This window comes from Ursus maritimus, unplaced genomic scaffold, assembly GCF_017311325.1.
Source record: "Ursus maritimus isolate PB19 unplaced genomic scaffold, ASM1731132v1 scaffold_25, whole genome shotgun sequence".
NCBI lineage: Eukaryota > Metazoa > Chordata > Mammalia > Carnivora > Ursidae > Ursus > Ursus maritimus.
The window spans coordinates 12312307-12334942 of NW_024425008.1; the positions used below are offsets into that span (position 1 = coordinate 12312307).

The 22636-nt window shown below is 46.7% G+C and overlaps 1 protein-coding gene across 2 annotated transcripts in view; it reads left to right on the top strand.

The window, feature by feature from the left end:
- The window catches only part of TTC7B (tetratricopeptide repeat domain 7B), a 249463-nt gene that overhangs the window by 136625 nt on the left and 90202 nt on the right, over window positions 1–22636 (top strand). For both annotated transcript variants that reach the window (XM_040641537.1, XM_040641538.1), the window contains exons 10-15: window positions 6567–6650; window positions 7653–7730; window positions 9538–9655; window positions 11718–11775; window positions 18320–18392; window positions 21094–21254. In XM_040641537.1, the coding sequence (XP_040497471.1) occupies window positions 6567–6650; window positions 7653–7730; window positions 9538–9655; window positions 11718–11775; window positions 18320–18392; window positions 21094–21254 (572 nt within the window). The remainder of the gene's footprint in view (window positions 1–6566; window positions 6651–7652; window positions 7731–9537; window positions 9656–11717; window positions 11776–18319; window positions 18393–21093; window positions 21255–22636) is intronic.

A 22636-nucleotide genomic window follows, 5' to 3' on the forward strand; every position in this document is an offset into this window, starting at 1 on the left:
AGGGAACATGTGGCGTTTTTAGGGGCCTTTTATTTAGCTATACTTTGCTTTATGCAGCATGAGTGGGCCTGATAAGTTAAGCGTGAGTGGCATGTCTGTAATTAAAGTCGCAGAGGCAGCAGAGTGTTGTGGTTCAGAGCTCCGACTCTGGAACCAGACTGCCTGGATTCAGGTCCTGCCTCTTCCACCAACACTCTGAGGCCCCACATAGTCACGCGGGGGACCCCATACTGGAGTCTGTGCTCCAGTTTCCTCATCTGTAAATGGGGGACCATAACGGTGCCTGCTTGTCCTTGTAGGGTTTTTAGGACGAGCACTGGGGCAATTCTTGTAAGGCAATTAGAATGGCTCCTGGGAGGGGGGGCGCCTGGGTGGCTCAGTCGGTTGAGCATCTGCCTTCAGCTCAGGTCATGATCTCAGGGTCCTGGGATCAAGCCCTGCCTCGGGCTCCCTGGTCAGCAGGGAGTCTGCTTCTCTCTCTCCCTCTGACCCTTCCCTCTGCTCATGCTCTCTTACTCTCTCTCAAACGAATAAGTAAGAAATCTAGAAAGAAATCTAGAAAAGGAAGGAAGGGAGGGAGGGAGGAAGGGAGGGAGGAAGGGAGGGAGGAAGGAAGGAATGCTCCTGGCTACATCGTCAGTGTTATCCAAAGGCTGGTTGTCTTAGTCTATTCAGACTGTTTTAACAAAATACCACAGACTGGGGGGCTTATAAACAATAAGCATTTATTTCTCACATTTCTGGAGGCCAGACGTCCAAGATCATGGCTCCAACAGATTGGATATCTGGTGAGGGCCCACTTCTGGGCTGCAGACTGCAGCTTCTTCCTGTGTCCTCCTGTGGTGGAGGGGGCAAGGGATCTCCCCTCTCTTATGAGGGTGTTAATCCCATTCCTGAGGGCACCACCTTCATGACCTCATCACCACCCAGAGGCCTCACCTCTTAACACCATTGTATTGGGGATTAGGTTTCAACTTGAATGTGGGACACAGACATTCAGTCCATACCACTTGTTAAGGAAATAGATAATAAACATATATTCCAGTCTGGTTCTGTAAAGTTGTGTATTATTTTCAAGGATCTCATATAGAATCCTTGGCTAAGATGAGGAAGCATTTTGTAAAGTAAGTAATGATTTCTGATATATTATAAATTTGAACTTTCATATTCCAATTTTTATTAAATTTAGATAAAGTGATAGGTATTATACAGTTTCTTAATATAAAAACATTAAAGTTTAAAAAACAGCTAATAGCTAACCTTTATCTAGCACTTAGTAGCCCATATCTGAGGTACTGTTCTTATTGCTTATCTGTATTAACTAATTTAATCTTCCTGATAACTCTCTCTGTTAATTACTATTGCATTTCCCACTTTACGGTGAGGAATCTGGGTATAGAGAGGTTCATCGGCTTGTCTGAATCCACACAGTCTGTGGTGGTGCCTGACTTGACTTCTAGCTACTGTTCCAAATTCCCTATTCCGGAAGCTTCTCAGGCAGAAGTAGTACAACTGCTTGGGGGCCAGGAGACAGGGGTTGTTTGTAAGAGCCGGAAGCATATGACTGGGTGTACGTTCAGGGCCTTGGTTGTAGGTAGCGGAACCCGACTAGTTCACTCAGGCAGAAGAGGCATTCATCCGTGTGCAGTGCTCACAGGATCCACAGAAGGCGTTTGCAGAAATTAAGAAGGCAAGGTCCGTGCCCGGTTCGGGAGGACACCACTGGCTCCAGGGCCTCCACCGACCCTGCTGGTCCTGTGGCCCCAAGCCCAGCCACTGGGAATAACATCCCAGCCCCTCTCCTCCCCACTCCAGAGGCAGAGCTCTGGCAGAAGCATCTGATTGGCTCACGTGCTTGGGTCACGTGACACGCTTCTGCTTCCGTCATTCAAGGCTTTCTTGCAGGCAGAGAGGCTGCTTTCCTCATATCTAGGGTGCACCCCCCAAATCCCCAAACAAAAAAATCAGAAGAGTTTTGAGGTGAGAGGAAGCCAAAATGACAAATGTCCTCTTCTTTGGGGACTTCAACTGGATGGCTCTCAAGTTCCCTCGGAGCCCCAGGATTCTCTGGCTCTGCTCCTTACGAGAGCTGGTATTTTCCTGGTACCATGGCTGATAGAACATGGATTGGAGCTCTGTACCAATTAGACTTCCAGTAAGTGTTCTCCAGTGAGTATAATGAGTATGTTAGCCTTTGGCACAAAAGAAAATAAGGATGCCACTTATTTATAGCATCTAGCTTTCTGATTCAGAGCAGGCTGTTGGAGCGGCTGAGCTCCTTTTGTTTATCGGGAAAACAGTTGATATTTATCATTCCTCTTAGCAATCGGGGGAAGAAAAGCGCTTAAACATTTAAATGTTTCTGTGTATATATTTAAGTACTTAGTGGTTATATCGCAATGAGCTGGTTGCGTAGAGCTGTTAGGACAAACCTCATTTTTGATCGTCATCTAGGGCCTTCTCCACCCACTGGCTCCTTTGCCTAATTCCTGCGATGTGATCCTGATTCCTGGTTCCTCCTCCCCCACCATCCCTCATCCCCTGACTCAGTTTCTAAGTATTGTTGGCTTTTCATCACTTGGTGCTCTCTCCGGAGCACCTGTCCTCCCCCACTTCTTGCCAGCCCATTCCACCCCACACCTGGATAAGGTCCCCCTCTGTGCTTCTTGCCTACTTGATCTTTTCATCAAAAGGCTTTAGTTTTCGTTCCCAAGGTGCTTCTTAAGGGCACAGTGAGGGCTTCTTAAGGACTTCCTGTTCTTACCAGTATAGCAGAGCTGTTAAGAGGGCTCTGGGGTCACGTTCAGATCCCAGCTCCGCTGTTGAGTATCTGTGTTAGTGATAGGTGTAGCCAGAAGTAATTAGCAAAACCAACTCACAGTGACTTAACCAAATCAGAGTAAATTTCTTCCCCCATGACAAGAAGTCTGGTGAGAGGCTGCAGTCACAGCCGCAGCACATCATGGCCTCAGGGACCCAGTGCTTTCTCTCTTTCTGCTCAGCCCTTCTAGAGAGTGGGTCTCCTCCTCATGCTCCCACCATTCCTGGTGGCCCAGGTGAGAAGGCCAGGGCTGAGGACAGAGTGTGTGCCAGCTGGGACAGCCCTCCTCTTAGACACCCCTGCTGGAGGCCTCCCCCAGCGGCTTCTGCTGACATCATAGCGTCCAGAAGGAAGTCCCATGTCCACAGATTTTGGCTAAGCACGTTGCCAATGTGATCAAGATGAGGGACCAAGTGTTCATCTTGCTTGGGATCGGCAGATGCCCTTCCCATCCCATCACTAGGCATATAGGTGGTGCTTATTAAATGCTAACTACTTCGCTTTTTAGTATATTTCTGTTAGGGCAGGTTTTCACAATAAACCAGCTACCATACTGTTTGCTGGGACCTTCTCTGTAAATACCACCCAAAATTCTCTCCCACCTCCTCACTCTGCCCTTATCATTTCCTACAGTCTCTCAGCCTCTCCGAGGCTCCTGTGGCCACCTGCCCCTCCCTGTGAGACCATCCATTAGTCCTGAAACTTCCATTGTCGCTCCTCCTGCCCCAGGCTGGCCACAGAGCATCACTAGATAGAACTGGCAGCCCGGTGCTGGGGACCCCAGTGCCTGATAGCCCAGTCCCCAAGGTGACCCCGATGTCAGCGTTCTGTCCCCTCAGGGTGGAATTGTTGTTTAAAGCCTTTTTATCCTTTTTAAAAGCTCCCAGCCCTATTCCATTTCTCTGCTCCCACGCCCACTTCATCCCATCTTTGCCAAGAAGACAGTGGCTGGGTCGGACAGCTAGGAAGGGGCCCTCCTCTTCATCTTCTAGAGCCTGCCTTTTGAAGAGAAGGCCTTACACCAGGGGCCTTGTCTGCTTGTTCATCTCAGGTTGCCTCCATGGAAAGACAGAGTATAGATAAGTCTCCATTCTTCCTCCTGCAGGCATGTGCTTCACACATCCTGTCCTTACTTCTCACCTTCTTTTCTCTGTTCCTCGGGTGGTGCCCTCCAGTGCCCCCCAGAATTGTGCTCCCAGAGCTCAGCCGCCCACTGCCTGATCCGGGGCCTCCAGGCCTCCAGCGCTCTGACCCTCTCATTGTCTCCACCCTGAGACCCCCGTCTGCGTCTCCTTTCCTGGCCTTGAAGTTGAGATGCTTCCCGAGGTCCTGCCCCAGCTGCCCTCCCTGCTAGCACTCCTCTCATGTTCTCCAACCTCTTCCGATGGTGTCCCTGTTTTCTCAAATGTACTTTTCCCCCAGTTATTTTACTCTGGTAAAATACATATGTTACCGCCTTAACCATTTTAAAGTGTGCAGTTCGGTGGTGTTAAATACAACCACAGTGTCATGCAGTCATCAGCACTGCCCATCTCCAGAATGCTTTTCATCTTATAAAACTAGAACTCTGTCCCCATGAAATGCTCACTCCCCCGCCCCTGGCACCCCCCCCCCACCCTACTCCCTGTCTCTATGATTTTTACTGCTCTAAGTACGTCATACAAGTGGAATCATATGATATTTACCTTCTTTGTGACTTATTCCACTGAGCGTCACGTACTCAAGGTCCATCCATGTGGTAGCATCTGTCTCCTTTTTAGAATTTCCCTCCTTTTTAATTTAAGGCTAGATGGGGGTGCCTAGGTGGCCCAGCCAGTCAAAGATCCGACTCTTGATTTCGGCTCAGGTCATGATCTTAGGGTCCTGGAGCCCTGTGTCATGCTCGGCACTCAGCAGGGAGTCTGCTTCTCTCCCCCACCCCCGCTTGCGTGTGCTCTCTTTCGCTTTCTAAAATGAATGAGTAAATCTTTAAAAAAATAAATAAATAAATTTAGGGCTAGATAATATTCCATTGTATGCTTACATCACATTTTGTTTTATCTGTTCATCCGTTGATGGACATTAGGTCCCTTCCATGTTTCAGCTATTGTGAATAATGCAGCTGTGAACATCGATGTATGAATACCTGTTTGGGTCCCTGCTTTGGATTCTTTGGGGTCTGTCTTCATGCCAGTACCATGCTGTTTTGATTGCTGTAGCTTTGCAGTAAGCTCTGGAATGAGGAAGTATGAGTCCTCCAACTCTGTTCTTTTTGGAGATTGTTTTGGCCATTTGGAGTTCTTTGAGATTTCATGAATTTTAGGATGGGTTTTTCTATTTTTGTAAAAAAAAAAAATGCCATTGGGATTTTGATAGGGATTGATTGTATTGAATACATAGATCGCTTTGAGTAGTATTGACATTTTAAAAATACCAAGTTTTCCAATCCATGAACATGGGATGTGTTTCCGTTTATTTATGCCTTTAATTTCTTTCAGCTCAAATGTATGTCTTTTGTTAGATCTTCTCCTGAGGCCCCAGATTGTCTCTAATTATCTCCAGTAAGTTACCACATGACACTTCAAGCTCACCATGTTCCTTACCAAGCTGATTAATAAAAAACCTTTCTCCTGCTTTCTCCTTTTATTCTAAAATTTTTCTCTTTCTCTCTCATAAACACACACGTGTGCACACATGTGCATACACAAGGGTCTTCTCTGCCATGGGTCTGCTCCCAGAGACTTTGGAGGCCTCCTTCAGTCCCTACACCTCACCAGCCATCCTGCCCCCTTCCTAGGGTGGCCTGTCTTACCGCTTCTAACTCAGACACATTTCTTCGTTCTTAAGTCCCTGAACCATTCTATGCACCTTATTCCTGGTCTGTCTCCATTCTGATCGCACAACCTGCCCCCCAAATGACCTTACTAAGCTCCGATGTGATCCTTACCACTCTGTGCAGAAACCAGAGGCTCCTCACTGATGGAGAGTAAAGTATGTTTGTAGACTGCCCACCCAGGCAGGTACATAGGTGACATAGAAGTCAGAATTTTTGCCCTTGATCGTTTCTCATAGTGGGATATGGCTGGGCTGGGGCAGGAAGAGTGAAGACAGTAACGTTAATGTACAGTTATGAATTTGAGGAACACAGAGAGAGGAAGGGGAACCAAAGCTGAGATGGAGGAAGGAGATGGAACATCCTTGAAACAGAGCTGCCATGTCAGCCCACACCTGCCTTGCAGCCTGATTCCACCCATTCCTGCCTGTGCACCCTAAGCTAGGTTTATACTGGCCCACCTGCCATCGTCGAGTCAGAGTGTACCCTGTTACCTCCATGTCTCTGTTCATACGCCCCTCTTCCAAATCATAGCTGCATTTTTTTTTTTCTTTCTCATTAATCAAGGCCCAGCTCAAGGAGCATCTTTCTAGGAGGCCATTTCTGAATCCCTTGATTACTTTCCCATGCTTGGCGCACTTGTCCGTCTGGGCCTTGTGTTTGAGTTGTTTGTGTCCCTGCCTCTTTCTTTGTCCTGGATGAAAAACCACTTGAGAATCAAGGGTTGTGTTGTAGTCAGCTGTGGATGGTCCTGGCTTCTGGCACAGCCCCCCGTAGGGGCTCCTCAGGAGGGGTTTGGTAGAGGATTCCATTTTAAGCATTCAAGGGAAGGGAGTTTTGTAGGACTTAATGTGCATAGACACAAATTCACAGTTGTCCAGTTGTGCCCCTGGTGGTTCTCAGATGTCTGCAATTGTTCTTCTCTCTGACCAGTGCTTGGAAAGAGCCATGAAGTTTGCCTTTGAGGAGTTCCAGCTCTGGTACCAGTTTGCTCTGTCTCTCATGGCCGCGGGAAAAGTGAGTCGCCCCTTGGGATGCGTCATCCTCCCCGTCAGTGTTCACGTCTCGGAATTCCAAGGGGTGAATCAGACCTTGGAGAAGTCTAAACCAACTATTTGAAGCTGTCCTGTGGTCATTTATAAAAGATTGATCAAATTTAATGATATGGGAGCCAGCATGGACACACCATTAAGAAGAAAAAAATCTGACATATTTGCCTTTTTCTGGCCCTTTTAACATTGTCATATGAAGACAGGGCTTAAACCAAGGCTGGTTCTTCACACAGACCCTTTCACTTATCTGAAAGCATGAGTGTATTCCTGGAGGGCGACGCCATTAGCGGTCGTTAGCGATGTACCACATTAGGCAGCGTATGACACTGGTTGAAAGCGCGGGCTGTGGAATCTAGGTGCCGAGGTTGAGGCCTTGACCCAGGCCAGGTCACTTAGTACCTTCACGTCCTCCTCGGCCAAGTGGAGGCATCACAGCACCTTCCCTCATAGAGCCGTTATAGGTAAATGAGGTAATACCTGTAAGATGCGTGGAGCAGCACCCCCCACGCAGTACACGTGCAGTAAAGGGAGGAGCCATTGTTCTTCTTGTTAATTCAGGCCATTTAGTGACTTATGAAGTCTGAGATATGAGATTATTTGGGCCAAGTGGAGGCAGGAATTTATTATAGTGTGCTCTAAAATTATATAGTTTATTTTTCATAATAACTTAAGCCTTCACTGTCTTTTTTTTTTTATTTCTTATTTTTACAATGGCTACACAAATAAGGAAGAAAATGAGGGTAATTCCAGGGAAGCATCTCTGCTTGTTCCAACCACAGTTTACTCCCCTGTCACTCAAGAGCCCCACGCTCTGGTTGTCTCCATCCTCAGGCCCCCGCGTGGTTGGGCTCAAGGTTGAAAAACCTCGTTAAGAGGGCATCCTAACTAGAACCCCTCAGGGAAGGCCTTAGTGTTTGGTTCCATCAAAAACTTTTGAGTTTCACAGAAATAATCTCCTTTTGCCAAGTCTGCACGGGCCGTGAAGCCCGATGACGCCACCATCCCGCTCCTCGCCGCGAAGCTGTGCATGGGCTCCCTTCACTGGGTGAGTAGGGCTGGGGCCCTGCGATCGCAGGAGGGACTGCCAGCCTTTTCCACCTCAAGGCACTGAGAGAAAATAGCAGTTCATCAGCTACACAAAAACAAGGCTCTTCAGAGCCCGGGCTCCCAGGCTCCCTCAGGCCTCACCCACATCTTAGGACTGAAAGGAATCATGTTCCTGGGACACTCCAGGTGTTTCTTTTTCATGGGAATATGCTTCAAAAGTTAATTGATGAAATAGAATTGGAATTCATGCTCCCATAAGTCTTGCTGTATATGCAGGGGGTGCAGGACTGAAAAAGTTTATGTCACCGAATGATTCACTCTTAGCAGAGCTGAGTTTTTCTATAAAGCAAAGAACTACCCTCTACTGCAGCTCATGTGTAAACCAGCTGTGCTCATTCCTCTTCCTTCATATAGGCTTTCCTCTTCAGATATTCTTGTCCAGATTTGAACTGGGGAATAGTCTGGTTTGTAACAGTTCTGGTACCTCAAAAATATACTATTTGAGTGGAAAATGGAAAACCCCAGACTAACCCCTGAGGTGGTGGTACGGATTATTGCCACCTACGATCCAGTTTGAATTTCTCTTCTTTAACTACGTATCAAAATTAATCATAAGAAGAATTTGCTCAAAAGACCGCAGTGCTTTGAAGGTCCTTGCTGCCTGTTTTTTTTCCATTTATCCTCACCCAGCAGGACAAAGGTAGGCCTTGGGAGAAAGCATTCTGCTTCTGCTAAATTTGACTGGGGGAAATGTGGAAGGAGAAAGACACTTTGAAAGAGCAGGCTCTCACCTGAAACTCACAGCTGCGAAGGTATCGCGTGGTCCGAAAAGGATTCCATGATTTGGTGCCACCGGCAAGGGAGCAACTCAGGCCCCAGCAGCAGGCGGGAGAGCAGCCCAGACCGTGCAGCTTTTGCAAATGCCAGTTTCCAGCCAGGACTCTGTCACGTCCCTTCCAGCTAGGCCACTGTTCATGACTGTCCCATAGATCTCTCTAAGGCCAAAAATGAACCGGACTCTTTTTTTTTTTTTTTTTAAAGATGAGCCTAACAAATCTTTTCTGTATATCTTTTGTATGTTTTTATTATTAAAATTTCCAAACTCCACAAAAGTAAAGAGTATAAGGAGCTCCCGAGTATTCTTACCCAGCTTCAGTGACCTCCACATTGGCCATATTTTGAAGGAACGAATCTTATTATTCTGGCTTCTAATGAATTGTGCCAAAGGTCTTATTGTTGGTGTAGTTTACAGGTGCACATTTTCTCGTTGGCATCTGCTGATGCAAGGTCCATGTGCTGTGCGTTAAAAAATAAGTAAACGGGAGTTCTGAACATGTTAAGAGCTTATAGGAAAGAGAATCCAAGCCTAAATCTAATCTTTTTGTCAGTAAAAAAAAAAAAAGGCAGGACCCAGACACAAAGAGTTTCAAAGAGTTTAATTTATTTATTTATTTATTTATTTATAAATTCACTGAATACCTAACACAGCCTAATTACAAAACCAATTAGTAAAAAATAAAGATGAAAAAGATAGAAAACCACCCCCCAAGAATGAAAATGACTTTGGAAAAGAAGGTGAAAAAGCAATACAGAAAATGTTAAAGAAAAAAGGCAAGGTAGGAACCCTGAGGACTGTCGGAGAGACTCAAATAAAGAAAACAGAATCACTGCAGTGGAGTCGGAAGATTTGGGAGTGATTTTCACAGTGACTCATCAGAAATCTGTTTTTGGCAGCAGATGCTTATGGGAACTCATGTTAGAAATTCTGCAGGTCGTTGTTGTTTTTAACTTGTCTGGTTTTTCAGTTGGAAGAGGCTGAGAAGTTTGCCAAAACCGTCGTGGATGCGGGAGAGAAAACGTCAGAGTTCAAGGCCAAAGGCTACTTAGCTCTGGGGCTCACGTACAGTCTGCAGGCCACTGATGGTGAGAGAAGTCCCACCCCTTGGGATCTGGGAGCCACGGGGCTGGGCTGCCTAAGTCTGCACTGCAGGGTTCCCACAGTCCACACAGAGGACTGTCACGGGAGGCCACGTACGGTGGGTCACTCGGGCGTGCCATCATGTGGGAACCTGCTGGGGCTGCCCTCTTTGCTCAGACTGGTTGGAGACTCGGAGAGCAGGAGAGCAGGGACAAAGGTCCCAGGCGCTGGGTGCATTGTGCTGGTGGTGCAGACAGTGCCCAGCTGACAGGTGCAGGGCATCAGCTGTGAGGTAAAGGTGAGCAGGCCCTTAAGAGATGGTTCCCCTAACCCAGCGTGCACCTGCATCTGCCCCAGCACTTGGCTGGGCTGTCCTGTGTGAGGAGATGTTGTATCTTAGGCACAGGAATGTGGAAGAGTTTAGGGCCAGCCTCCTCCAGGAAGCTTCCCTTGATTGCGCAGAATGCCCCTTCTCTATTAGTACATTTTAATTCACAGATGTATACACACACATGCAGTGCGGCAGCTTACCAAATACCCATGCGGTGACATGCATTTTGGATGTACAGAGAACTTGGGGACTCTGGCTATTTTTTAATAATCTTAATTATGTTTTGTATCCTTCATTAAGTTTTCAATTATGTGTTTGTAGGAAGTATAAATTAATAAATTATTTTCCTGGACTCTTTATATTTCTTTAACATTTTATTGTTAAATATAATACGAACACAAAAATAAGTTTTCAGAAACCAATGTATAATTGATGAATTAGGATGTAGCAGAGATCTCTGTAATCACCACTCTTCTCAGGAGGTAGAACCTTGGCAGCCCCCTGGGGAACTTTTCATGCGCCCCCTCCCGATCACAGGCCCACTGAAGAGAAAACACTCTCCTGACTTTTATAGTATTCACTTTCTTTTTCTTTTTTTATAGTTTTGCTGTAGTTTATTTTACAAATTACCCCAAAACCTTCTTTCCTCTGCCATAAAATGTCAGAGACCTTAAAGAAGTTTTGCGTATCAATTGATTTTCAATAATGGCTTTTTTGGCTAATTTTTCATGCGCACGTGATATGCTGGCAGCCCCCAGCACCTTGTTTTAACTATAGTAGACTTTCAGTGAAGTGTTGAGTATAAAGCCCTGTATCCATCCATACAGATTCCTAGTGTGGACCCTACCCCTCGTGAGCCCTGTAACATTGGGAGAGTTGCTTGACCTTGCATTCACGGTTCAGTTGGGTCACCTGAGGTTGCCTCTTGCTCAGTCACTGTTGTTCTGAGTTCTCTGTGGTTACAGCCACACCTGGCACTTTGGGACGGCCTTCCTCCATTCCCAGTGTGATGTTCGATAGGGCCTCCCCAGTTCCACCACAAGCAGTTCCTCCAGGACTTTTGCTCTTGTCCCAGTAAAAAGTACCTTCGTAGTTCCCCTGACAGACCCAAAGGGCACCATTTCTCACATGCTCTCTACAGGGGACGTGAGGGCTCACAGCAAGATGGCCTCACACTTTTCAGCTCATTTTCTAGTATCAGTGTTGGGTTTACCTGGTCTGTCCCTTGTGTTTACACCAAGGTATTAAAGGTCCTGGCCATTGTTCAGTGTGCCTTAAACGGGCCTTTTATGGCATTAAGCTAGTTCCCTTGGCCCAGTATCATAGCTTCTCAGTGTCAGAAGGAACTCTGAAGGCCGTCTGTAGTCAACACTGTTGGTGCTGGAATCTCTTCTATACCACCCAGAAGCCACATGCCTGTGCTTGGAGAGCAGATGTGCTTCTCTCTGGAGTTCCCAGCTAGTCTTCTGACAACAGCCCCCGATGCCTCGGGCATCAGGGTGACCGGCCAACTCATACTGTCCACTCGGCATGGCTCCACAATGGTGCCCACTGAGTGCGAGTGTCTGGGGTTGGCCTGGGCTTTACTGCCCGGGGCTTGGAGAGGACTGGGCCTGCAGGCGCCAGAAATGTGTTGCTGTTGATCCAGTTGAATGTATAGGTCTGATGATGAGCTTCGTATTTGTCAAAAACTCCCTGATCTTCCGTGCCACTGACTAATTGAACCCTTTTCTTAGCTTCTTTGCGAGGGATGCAGGAGGTCCTACAGAGAAAGGCGCTTCTTGCGTTTCACAGGTGAGTGGGAGTTCATCTTTTCACTCGGCTGTGCATAATGACACCAAAGTATGATAAGTATAAAAAGAAGAGATATTTATAAAGATTATGTAAACAGTGTTTTCCCCCTGGGAGTCTTTCATCTTGAGCACTGAACATGCAGTATCAAAACTTGCTGCCTGACTTGTCGCCATGTGATCCGCATTCTTACTCTGTTTATCCATGTGGACACGTGTTATTCATGCCTGATAAAATGATTTCAGCCCTAAAAAGATGGATGCTCTGTATGTCTAGGGAGATGATTCCTTTTATTAAAGGCAATTGTCATCCCCTAGAAGAGGGATCATTCTTTTCTAGCCTTTTTTTTTTTTTTTTTTAACATGTCATGCTGCAGATTTTTATATGGTGAAATGAAAAAAGCCAGATTTTAGGACAGTTTCTGAAATGCTATGTTACTAGTTTCTAAAATACTGGTTAATGTTTCTACAATACTGGTTAATGATAGGCCAGCAAGTCTCAGGGCCCTGCACCCCCACCATGCTCCATAAACCTTGTGATTGTCTCCATCGTGATTTCCGTGAAATTAGGAGAGTGCCTTGTAATTAGAGAGTGCCTGAGTGCTCTTTCCCATCCCTTCTCAAGCCTGATCCTCATGCCACTTAATGCCGACAGAACAAGTGGTACATCTTCTGCAGGTAAGGGACCGAGACGCACAGGAGGGAAAAAGAGTTGCCAGAGTCACATAGCTATTGAATTCAGGATAGAATCGAGGTCTCCTGACTCCCACTCAGCTTTCCTTGTCCCTACTATACCATGCTGCCCTCATTTTGTTTCTTACTACAGGTGTAATAAATCACCCAAACCAGTCATGGTCTGAAAGTGTAGCCCCATGGTGTCAAATCCTGAATTGGTATTGATTCTGCCATGTTGAATATATCTGAGTCACATTGACTTCTTGGAATTGTATTAGAAACTTAGTTACCTGAAAATTTCACGAGGACCTCTCAATACCTAATAACCTTCATTCCATTTCTTTGCTTCGAACTGGGGTTGCCTACAGATTTGTCACCATGCGCACATCTCTTTTCTCATGAAATCATTATCACTGGCTTCAGTTACTGGGGGACTCTTGTCTCGTTTCTTTTTTGTTTCCTAGCGGGCTTGCTGATGGCTTCTTCACTTTGCCAGTCCCAGACTGGCTAACGGCACAAAGTAGCAGTTGACATCTGCCAACAGACCTCCTCTGTGCTAAGCTTTCGTTAATGTTCTTCAGCACGGAGTGTAGAAGCATTTCCATTTCAAATGATTTGGAGTTTTATGTCCTCTAGTCCTAGTTTGTCAAACCCACACATGGATGCCTACGAAAGCGGTCATCACATCTGTTTCACTTTTCTTAAATCAGCACATCTTACCAGCTCTCTAAAAACAGCCATGGTGGTGGTCTGCCTTGAGCTGCCAGAATTCCTAACTTCATGTTATGTAACAGCCATTCCATTGGCCTGAAATTCCTTTCTGTTCCTTTTTTACTTAGGTTGCAATTCAAAGAGATTTTTAAAAATATTAGTTCATATGGGAATGAAGAATGATAAAGTCCTGCTAACCTACACGATCATATTGGGGAAGGCTAACCTAAATTAGTATTTGTGTGAAATAAATCATATTTTTCAAAGGACTAAAATTATTTTGTTTCAAGTACATTCATTAACTGGAACTATTCTAGTGCATTGTAGACTTAAATCCATAAGGGAACGATTTGAAGTAAATAAGAATGATTTGTATTGCTTCTTGAATGTAAGTGGGTATTTAAAAACCGCGTGGCTGAGAAGCACTTATTTGCTGTGTATTGTAAATCTTCTCCCCACAATTCTATTAAGTCTACTATCGTTTGACAATTTTTTTGTTTAAAGAGAAAGCAGTGTAGCTCAAAAGGATGAGGTTGGGGCTCCCGGCTGGCTCGGTCTGTGGAGCGTGCAACTCTCGATCTCGGAGCCTCACGTGGAGTTACTTTAAGAAAGGAAAGGGACGGGGTTATAGTTATAGCACGTGAAAATTAACTCTTAATTATGACCGGAATCAGAACTCGAAGCTTTGCTCTCTAGTGGATTCAAAGAGGCGATTTGTGAAGACATCCCAGTTGCACGACTACATCCTAATCCTGAGACCCTCAGCTGTTTGCTAACTCTTACCCTCAGCCCAAGCAACTGAACCAACTCATTTGCCTGGTATAGAAGTATCAGGAAGAAAACCAGTGTTGTCTGCAGGGCTTTCTGAAGATGTAGAACTGATCTGAGCGGCTACTTCTAAGGGCTCTCACACCCTCCGGAGAAAAGCAAGCCTTACAAGAGATGAGAGCATGTCTCAGCAACTGACCTCCCCTGTTCAGAGATCTGGGCTGCTCCACAAGGAAGAGGTGACACGGTGTCCTTCATGTCTGGCATATACAGTGGCACAGGGTGTCCAATCTCACTCTTTTTTTCTCTCCCCCTTTGAGCTTGAGTTTAAGTTAATGTGGTATGTTTTGTGGGCATGGAGCGACCAACCATCCCGGTTTGCCAGGAACTGGGAAGTTTCCCAGAATGTGGGACTTTCCGTGCTAAAACCAGGACAATCCTAGGCAAACTGGGACAAGTTGGTCTTCCTATGTGTGTAACTAAAGGAGGCTCCTGGGTAATAGCTTTCATCAGGTTTGTGTATTTTTTTTCTTGATAATACACTGATCGCATGGCCACTAGAATCGGGACTAAAGGGACCTCAAGAACTGACAGAACAAGACAGTAGGGTGATATGGTAGGGAGACCAGGCCTCTGGATTTCACTTCTGGCTTTACTTCTTTTGCTGGATGCTCTTAGACAGGATGTTTAATAGTAGATGCTTTATAAACTGTAGTTATTGTTACAAGGTATGTGTCTTATGGGCCAGGTTCAAATTGGTCAGCCTTCTCTATATTCTTGGTTCAGCTCTAGAGGATATTGGAACCAGAGTGACCTCAGTGCATTCTGAGTTTTAGCTGCGTAGTCTGGGAGGCCTGTCCATGCTTTCCAGTAACAGCCTGGCATACCTGTCTCAGGGCATGCTCCTACTGCACTATAATGATCACTTTGGGTCTCCCTGTCTGTGGGGTGGTGGGGAGCTCCTGAAGGAAGGGCACTTGTATTATTCCTTCATCTCCAAGTGGCTAGAACAGGTCCTGGCATCACAGTAGGTACTGCATAATGTGGATGGGTGGGTGGATGGGTGGGTGAATGGGTGACTAGGGTGGATGGATGGATGAGTGGTGGATGGATAGGTGGTTGGGTGGATGGATGGATGGATGGATGGATGGATGGGTGGGTGGATGGATGAGTGGATGGAAAGGAGGATGAGTGGATGGATGGATGGATGGATGGATGGATGGATGGATGGATGGATGGATGGATGGATGGTTGGATGAGTGGATGGAAAGGAGGATGAGTGGATGGAAAGGAGGATGAGTGGATGGAAAGGAGGATGGGTGGATGGATGGATGGATGGATGGATGGATGGATGAGTGGATGGAAAGGAGGATGAGTGGATGGATGGATGGATGGATGGATGGATGGATGGATGGATGGATGAATGGATGGAAAGGAGGATGAGTGGATGGAAAGGAGGATGAGTAGATGGATGGATGATGGATGGATGACTAGGGTGGATAGATGGATGAGTGGACAGATGGATAGATGGATGGAGGGACAGATGGATAGATGGGTGAGTGGTGTAGTTGGATGAATGAATGTGTAGGTGGATGGATAGGTGGGCAACGTCAGTGAGTCAGCAGTCTAATATTTCTTTCCTTATGGAAAAGAAATTGACTTAATGGATATGGAGGTGCTTTGACAAGGGGAGTGCTTTGTGAGCGTTCCCGTGGTGACATTTTTGGGTCTCTGGGTTTCTCTTTGCAGCCTCACCAGGTGTTCACTGTATGGGAATGGGGATTATGAGGCTGCTTCAAACCCATGTGCAGAGGGGCACCTGGGTGCCTCAGTTGGTTAAACGTCCAACTCTTGATCTCAGCTCACGTCTTGATCTCAGGGTCATGAGTTCAAGCCCCATGTGGGGCTCCATGCTGGGTATGGAGCCTACATTAAAAAAAAAAAAATCCATGTGCAGAGTCCAGCAGGCTTGCAGTTTTCAAGATCACTAATGTCCTTCCTCTCGCCTGCATCAACTTGCTGATTTCTGCTGACCACGTTTTCTGTGGGCATGGCTTTGCCACAGGAAGCCTAGGGCCGAAGCCATTCTGCCTGACTGAAGCAAGTTTTCTGGAGTCTACGCGAGCTCATCACTGTGCACTTTTTCTTGCTTTCTTGGGCATTCTCCTTATCTCTGTTTCTCTCATAGGCTAAAGTGGTCAATTTAGTTCATTAGCCGAATTATTTTTTTTTTTAAGATTTTATTTATTTATTAGAGAGCCAGTGAGAGAGGGAACACAAGCAGGGGGAGTGGGAGAGGAAGAAGCAGGCTCATAGTGGAGGAGCCTGACGTGGGGCTCGATCCCATAACCCGGGATCACGCCCTGAGCCAAAGGCAGACGCTTAACCGCTGTGCCACCCAGGCGCCCCAGCCAAATTATTGAAGTAAAATTTTTCAAATGTGTATGCTGTGTCTCCTTAGAAACTTGCCAGTTGGATATCCATTATTACGTTGGCAGTTCTTCAGAGTTTGTCGTGATGCACCCCAGAAATGCTGAGATTTCTATCACCTCTGGTTTGTTCCTTTCACAGTCAGTGCTAAGAGTTAACCATTATTTGATGATGCCAGGGTGGGGCCTTTACTCAGGACTGTCTTCACCCACTCCCCAGACTCGCCAGGCCATTGCCAGCTTCTCCCTTGGTTGGTGTTGGTCAGAGGCAGCCATGATTTGATTTAACTTCATTTGTGACAAGTCTAAACTGGGCGAGAAAATTATAGCTCTGAGGCATTGTTGTTTTTGTGTGTGTGTGTGTGTTGTAGAAACCTGGCTTTATCAATTGTGAAAGAAGATAAGATAAATAATGCTAAATAATTCAGAGTCTCTTCATAATTTTGTATTCATTTTCCCTGAGTAATTGGGAGAGACAGAAACCATAACTTTCCAATCTCACTTTTTATGAACACGGAAGAAAAAAAAATCTTTGATGTACAAATTCATGGAAAGTCAATACTTGTAAATAATAAAAACTGGAGCCCACAGAGCAGACCTTCGGTAGGAGTAAGACATTTAAAAGGGCAACACAGGCAAGTACTCAGTCGCTACCTCTTAAACTAAGGCTGTGTCCTGAGGCAAGTTCACTACTGAAGACTCCCCAGGAATGGGAGGTTAGGTGCTTTGCTGTTGAGATCCCGCCACCACCACCACCACCACCACCACCGTGCTTTTCCCCACGCCCACTCTGAAGCTACCACATTTGCCTAAACAATGCCCTGATTGTTGGACTTTGAGTATTTTCTGGATGCCAAATACCTGGAAGACTTTTGAGCCTTTTTCTCCACAGCGGGACGGATGGATTCAGTAAAAGGCCTTGTTACTACAGAAAACCATCCTTGGCATGTTCGATGCAGTCGAATCCATAATGATTTGACTTCCTTTTTTATCTTGAATTTGTTTTCTGCTGGTAGAAGATCCTCCTTTAATCACCGAGTGTTGACAGAAGAGCATGAAGGGTTGTTTACCATCTGCCCCCCAATTTATAATTAGTCTGCCTCATAGTGCCTTTACTCTCTTCAAAGAGAGTAAAAGTTGCTTTTTCTCTTCCTCCCTCATTTTTCAACACAGAATTATGCCTCATGCATAGTCACATTTTGAGTTACTCTTGGTGAAGTACAGTTGACTTCCACATAAAAGCAAGAATGACTCTGTTTGCCATCAAGTAGGCCAGTACAGCCTCTTGCCATCCACAGTCGGAGGCCAGTTAATAAAACCAAACCTAGCGTCCGGCCACAGAGCCCTGCATGTCACAGTTACACAGGCTATGTTAGTAAACTGCATGGAACTTAGTAAAAGCTTCAAAAGACTGAACGAGAACCCTTTTTTTCTTCCCATGGTTCATCAAAAACGAAAACCTCATTTTACAAGCAAAGCCAGGTCTTTGATTTTCATATGGTTTCTCTGAAATCCAGAAATTTGGATGAAGTAGCGTTAAGGCCAAGCCAAACCTTAATCAAAGCAGCCGTCGCCTTGCCAAGGACACTCGTAACCTCCCCTTGTCCCAGCATGACACGTGAGCCTCTGCTGCTCAGCCCAAGGGAGGCGTCTGCTGGGGGTGGGGGGTCAGACCGCAGTGCCTGTGGGTTCCTCACCTCCGGGCTCCTCCTCAAAGCCAAGGGCCATGGGCTGCCATTTCAGATGCCGGAGTAACACGGAAGCATGCTCCTGTGTCATACCTACACACAGTCATGAGAGGGAACATGCATTACCTTTGTTAGTGGACAAAAGAGAAGAGTTTAAATGAAACATTACATAGTTAAATATGTGGCTTTGGTGTAAAACTGCAAATGTGAATACTCGTTGGTTAGGAAAAGTAAAATGGCCTCTTCCGTGTACTAATGGCTGCCAATACTTTTTCAGGGCCCACAGCCTGTCACCTACAGATCACCAAGCAGCTTTCTACCTGGCTCTGCAGCTTGCCATCTCCAGACAGGTCAGTTTCTCGCATGTTCCCTAAACTTGGTGCGGAGCTCCTTCAGCGCCTCCATCTGAGGCGGCCGCTGGTCTTCTCTCGTTCACGTGAGACGGACCTGGAGCTGGGGTCTCTTCTGAGAGGATGCTGACTCCTCACAGCACGGCCTCCAGTGTTTGGATCAGTTTGAGCCCCTGCTGGGAAGACACAGGTGTCCCAGGCTCTGCTCCGGGAGATTAAGCCCACAGATCTGGAGGGTTCAGAGGGCAGCATGAGATGGTGCCCCGAGCCCAGAGTCACCAAAGAGCCTTTGTCCCTTGCTGGCAGGCCCAGTGCTGTGCTGCATGGTGGGGAATGAGCCACTGGTTGTCGTAAGGAAGATGCCAGCAGGCAGGGGTGAGAGGTAGCAGCTTCCTTTATAACATGTAGAAGATTGGGACAATCACAATGGCTCCCTCCTCCAAATACAGGACTCAGCAGCATTCTCCTTGCTGGAGAGGCCAGCTCTGCTGGCCTTCATCTTCCCAGTGGCAGCTTCCAGAAGCTGCCTTTGCCATTCTCATCCCCTCCCGTCTCCTCCCAGCTGCTCTTAAGGCTCTGGCCACATGCCTGCCTGCCCACCAGGTGCAAGACACTGGTGGTAACCCCAGCACATTCCTGAGTGCTGACTGGAGGGTGAAGCAAAGGTCAGTTCCCCAGACATGCCATTCCCCGGGCAGCCCTGGGCTGTAGGCATGCTTCGGACTCCCCGCAGGCCTGGGAATGGTGTGGAGGACTGGCTTCCAGTGGTGACCCGGGGACCGAGGAAACCAAGATGCCTCCTCTGTACAGGCCCTTTCGCCTGGCGTGGTGGGGCTCACAGCTGGACCGATGGGGAGCTGCTGCTGCAACAGCTCTGCACCGGTCCCCCCTCCACCGGAGCTTCGCTCACCTTCCACGCGAAGCCTCCTTCCTGTGGCGGCCTGCCCTTCTCCCTCCTGCTCAGCTCTCCTGTTCAGGATCTGTCTTCCTCCCTAGACTTTAGATTCCATGAGGGCAGGGGCCCTTGTCCGTCATCCTCATCGCTTAACCCTGGCAGCTGGAACCCTGCCCGACATGTGTCAGGCACCCGCTAGTGCTCGTTCAGTGAAGGAACCATCTTGGAATTCCTTCAAGTCAGCTAGCCCTTAAGGACGTCATGTTGCACGCTGTATCAGTCTGTTCCTGATTGCTCTGGTCACCCCTGCAAATCGACACCATGAGTGTATCTGCCTTTCGGCCCTCCTTGTAACAACAGGCCGAGTGCCGTTCACACTGTGGGTGGTCGCCTTGAGGAGAGGATAAGTGGATGGGGCCTCATGGGTGCAGCTACCACCTTTGTGGGCCCAGAGCAGAAGGCCTACACTCTGTAGAACTGCGTCCCTGCTGAGCAGGGGCCTGGGGCCCTCTTACCTTTGGAGCCAATGCCATTTGAGCAGGAGGAGAGGACAGGAGGGGAATCAGAAGATCTAGAGCTACTCTTGTCTCAGTCACTCAATAGCTAGATGGCAATGCTCAAGCCTTGTCACCTCCCTGGACTTGGCTCCCTCCCTACAAATGAAGGGCTGGGCTGCAGGAGCCCTCTCCCGGCTGTGGCTTAGTGGCAGAAAGCCTCTGCAGCCAGCCAGCATTTACAACTTAAATCCATCAAAAATAGGATTTCAGAGAGGAAAACGGATAGGTTTGGGAAGTTGTGGCTTCTTCCTAACAGAGTGATGTTACTGAGGGCTGAGAAGAGGCAGGAGAGCTAAGAGGTCCGACATAGGGACTGGAGTTAGGGGGGTGGGGGACCGGAAGGAGTCCCTGCGACGGTTGTGTAAGAATGCTTCAGTCCCAAGCTCTATTTTGAAATCCAGTGTCAGGTTCTAATTCTCCCTGGTCACTGTTAAACCTGCAAGGAATCTCGGGTGTTCAAATATCCATTATGTATGCATTTTATCAACCCTGGTGCTTGGATGATTTTGAAGAAAGTCTTGAACAGCTCTTGCATTTTAAAGGTTAAGGTTGTCTCTGGTCCTATTTGAATTTGGATACATCTGCTTTGTATGTGGCATTGCAATTTGTTTCTTGGATGGAGTTATTTTGGGTTGTAGTTTGGAAAGGTGTGGGGTTTTTGTTTGTTTGTTTGTTTGCATATTTCCTTGATGTCTAATGGAGGTGTCCAGGGCAAAGGAACTTGGAAAGACTCACAGGTGTCTGATCGTTTGGAAAGCTCTGTTTAAAGTTTTGTAACTTATTATGTACTTTAGTTCGGTAATACCTTAAAAAATGAGAACAGTTCAGCTAAGGCAGTTTAATTCCACTAAGAACCTCTGGCAACTTGTATGTGTCTCCATTGAGAGTGAAATTATCTTGGGCACAATCAAGAGTGCATCAGTTTTGTGGAAAAGAGAAGTTGTGTTTTAGGGAGAAACAAAAGATTTGGTATTGGCAGTCTTACAGAGAAACAGAGTCCCTTGCATCACTCGGTGGGTCACACTATCGCTTGAAGAGGACATCTGTTTGCATGTCTGTGGTTAATATCCTGGGGCTATCAGGAAGATTAGAATCTGAATGTGGCACAGGGTGAAACGACTTCTGATATTTACAGAGACTCAGATATTGTAGTAGTAGCTTCTTTTCTGTGTGTGTGTGTGTGTGTGTGTGTGCGCGCGCGCGCGCACCCACATGTTTTAAAATTCTTTTTGATTTTGTTTTAAACCAGATCCCAGAGGCTCTGGGGTACGTCCGCCAAGCTCTTCAACTTCAAGGTGATGACGCCAACTCCCTGCACCTCCTTGCCCTCTTACTGTCTGCACAGAAGCATTACCACGATGCTCTGAATATCATTGACATGGCCCTGAGTGAATATCCAGAGAATTTTATGTAAGTGCTCCTGGCCTTTTGTTTTCCCATACTCAGAAAGTTACTCACTTTTACTCCTCCCCCCTTCCTTCATTCTATCTAATTTAAGTCCTTCATGGATATCCTGAGGATAAATAAGACAAACTTCCCTTATTCTTGTTTTTCCGTGATACTGGAAACAAACGTAGCCTGTTAGGTCACGCTTATTAAGTTAAAAATACCTTATCGAGTCTTTCCCAGTGTGTACCATTGGTGCATAGTAGATAATTTCAGATGGGTGGTGGATGAACATTTTTACCGTAATAGTTTTACATTTTTAAATGTACATTAAAAAATATATATACCTGCATATCGAAGTGTGATTTCATGGGAACTGTTGGTCAGAGGGAGATGACAGATTTTTTTTTGAAATGAGTTGTCTTAAAGTCAATTTGAAGAAAAATATTGAGTAAATGTTAATGTAGGTATGCACGGATATGGCAGCAGTTAGACTGACCCGGGCTGCAATGACCGAAGCCTGGGGAAGGTGCTTCATTGCTTGTTTGTCCTCGTTACCAATAGGTTCCATTAATTCCAGGTGGCTGTCATATTTTAGGCAAGTTCCACCAAGGTGCCTTGGTTTGTTCTCAGGAACCAGAATTCCTTAAATAAATCAGTTCATCTCCATACCTAACCTAAGAATTGCCATTATAAACTGCCATAGGCATGACTGTCTGCTTATCTCCCCAACATTCTTCCAAACCCCTGAATCCAGGCCTGTCGGGGAGGCTTTGTGGAGAAGGACATTGTCATGTGGGCGCCTCAGTTCCCTTTTATCCTCAGTGGAGTAGCCTGGTAACCAGGACACAGCGGCCAGAAACAGTAAACACTGCGCACGCTGGTTCTAATTGTCTAAGTGGCAGAGTCAGTCGTGGCGCGGGGGCGGTGGGGGGCGGTGGGGAGGGAAGGAATGTGGGCGGGGCTCGGGGCAGCTCTCTTCACTTTGGGAAATCAGCGCCGTGACGAATTTGAAGTGGGGTCCGCTGTGGCTTCATTTCTCTGCCTCATCACCTCCCTGTTTTTAATCAGTGCGTTTCAGCAGCTCTCCTTGGAAAACTGGTTCACACATTTCCATTACAAACATTTCTTTGTCTTCAAGTGAAAAGGGCACTTCTCTTCTCCCCATCGAGAAAACTCTCATTATAATCCAGGAAACCTCTGATTAGAGATTTCTTTTGTGGGTTCGGCTGTTTGTGCCGAGTGCATTAAAGAGCTTTGCTGCAGTGTTTTACTTCGCGCAGGCCTCACACTTGCTCTGTTGCACACACCGAGTGTATTTCTGGGTTTCATCCAAAGCTGGTTAGCCCATGGAATCTTCAGGTGGGCAGAGCACTTGAAAGAGGGCTCGGTCCTTTACCCATCAG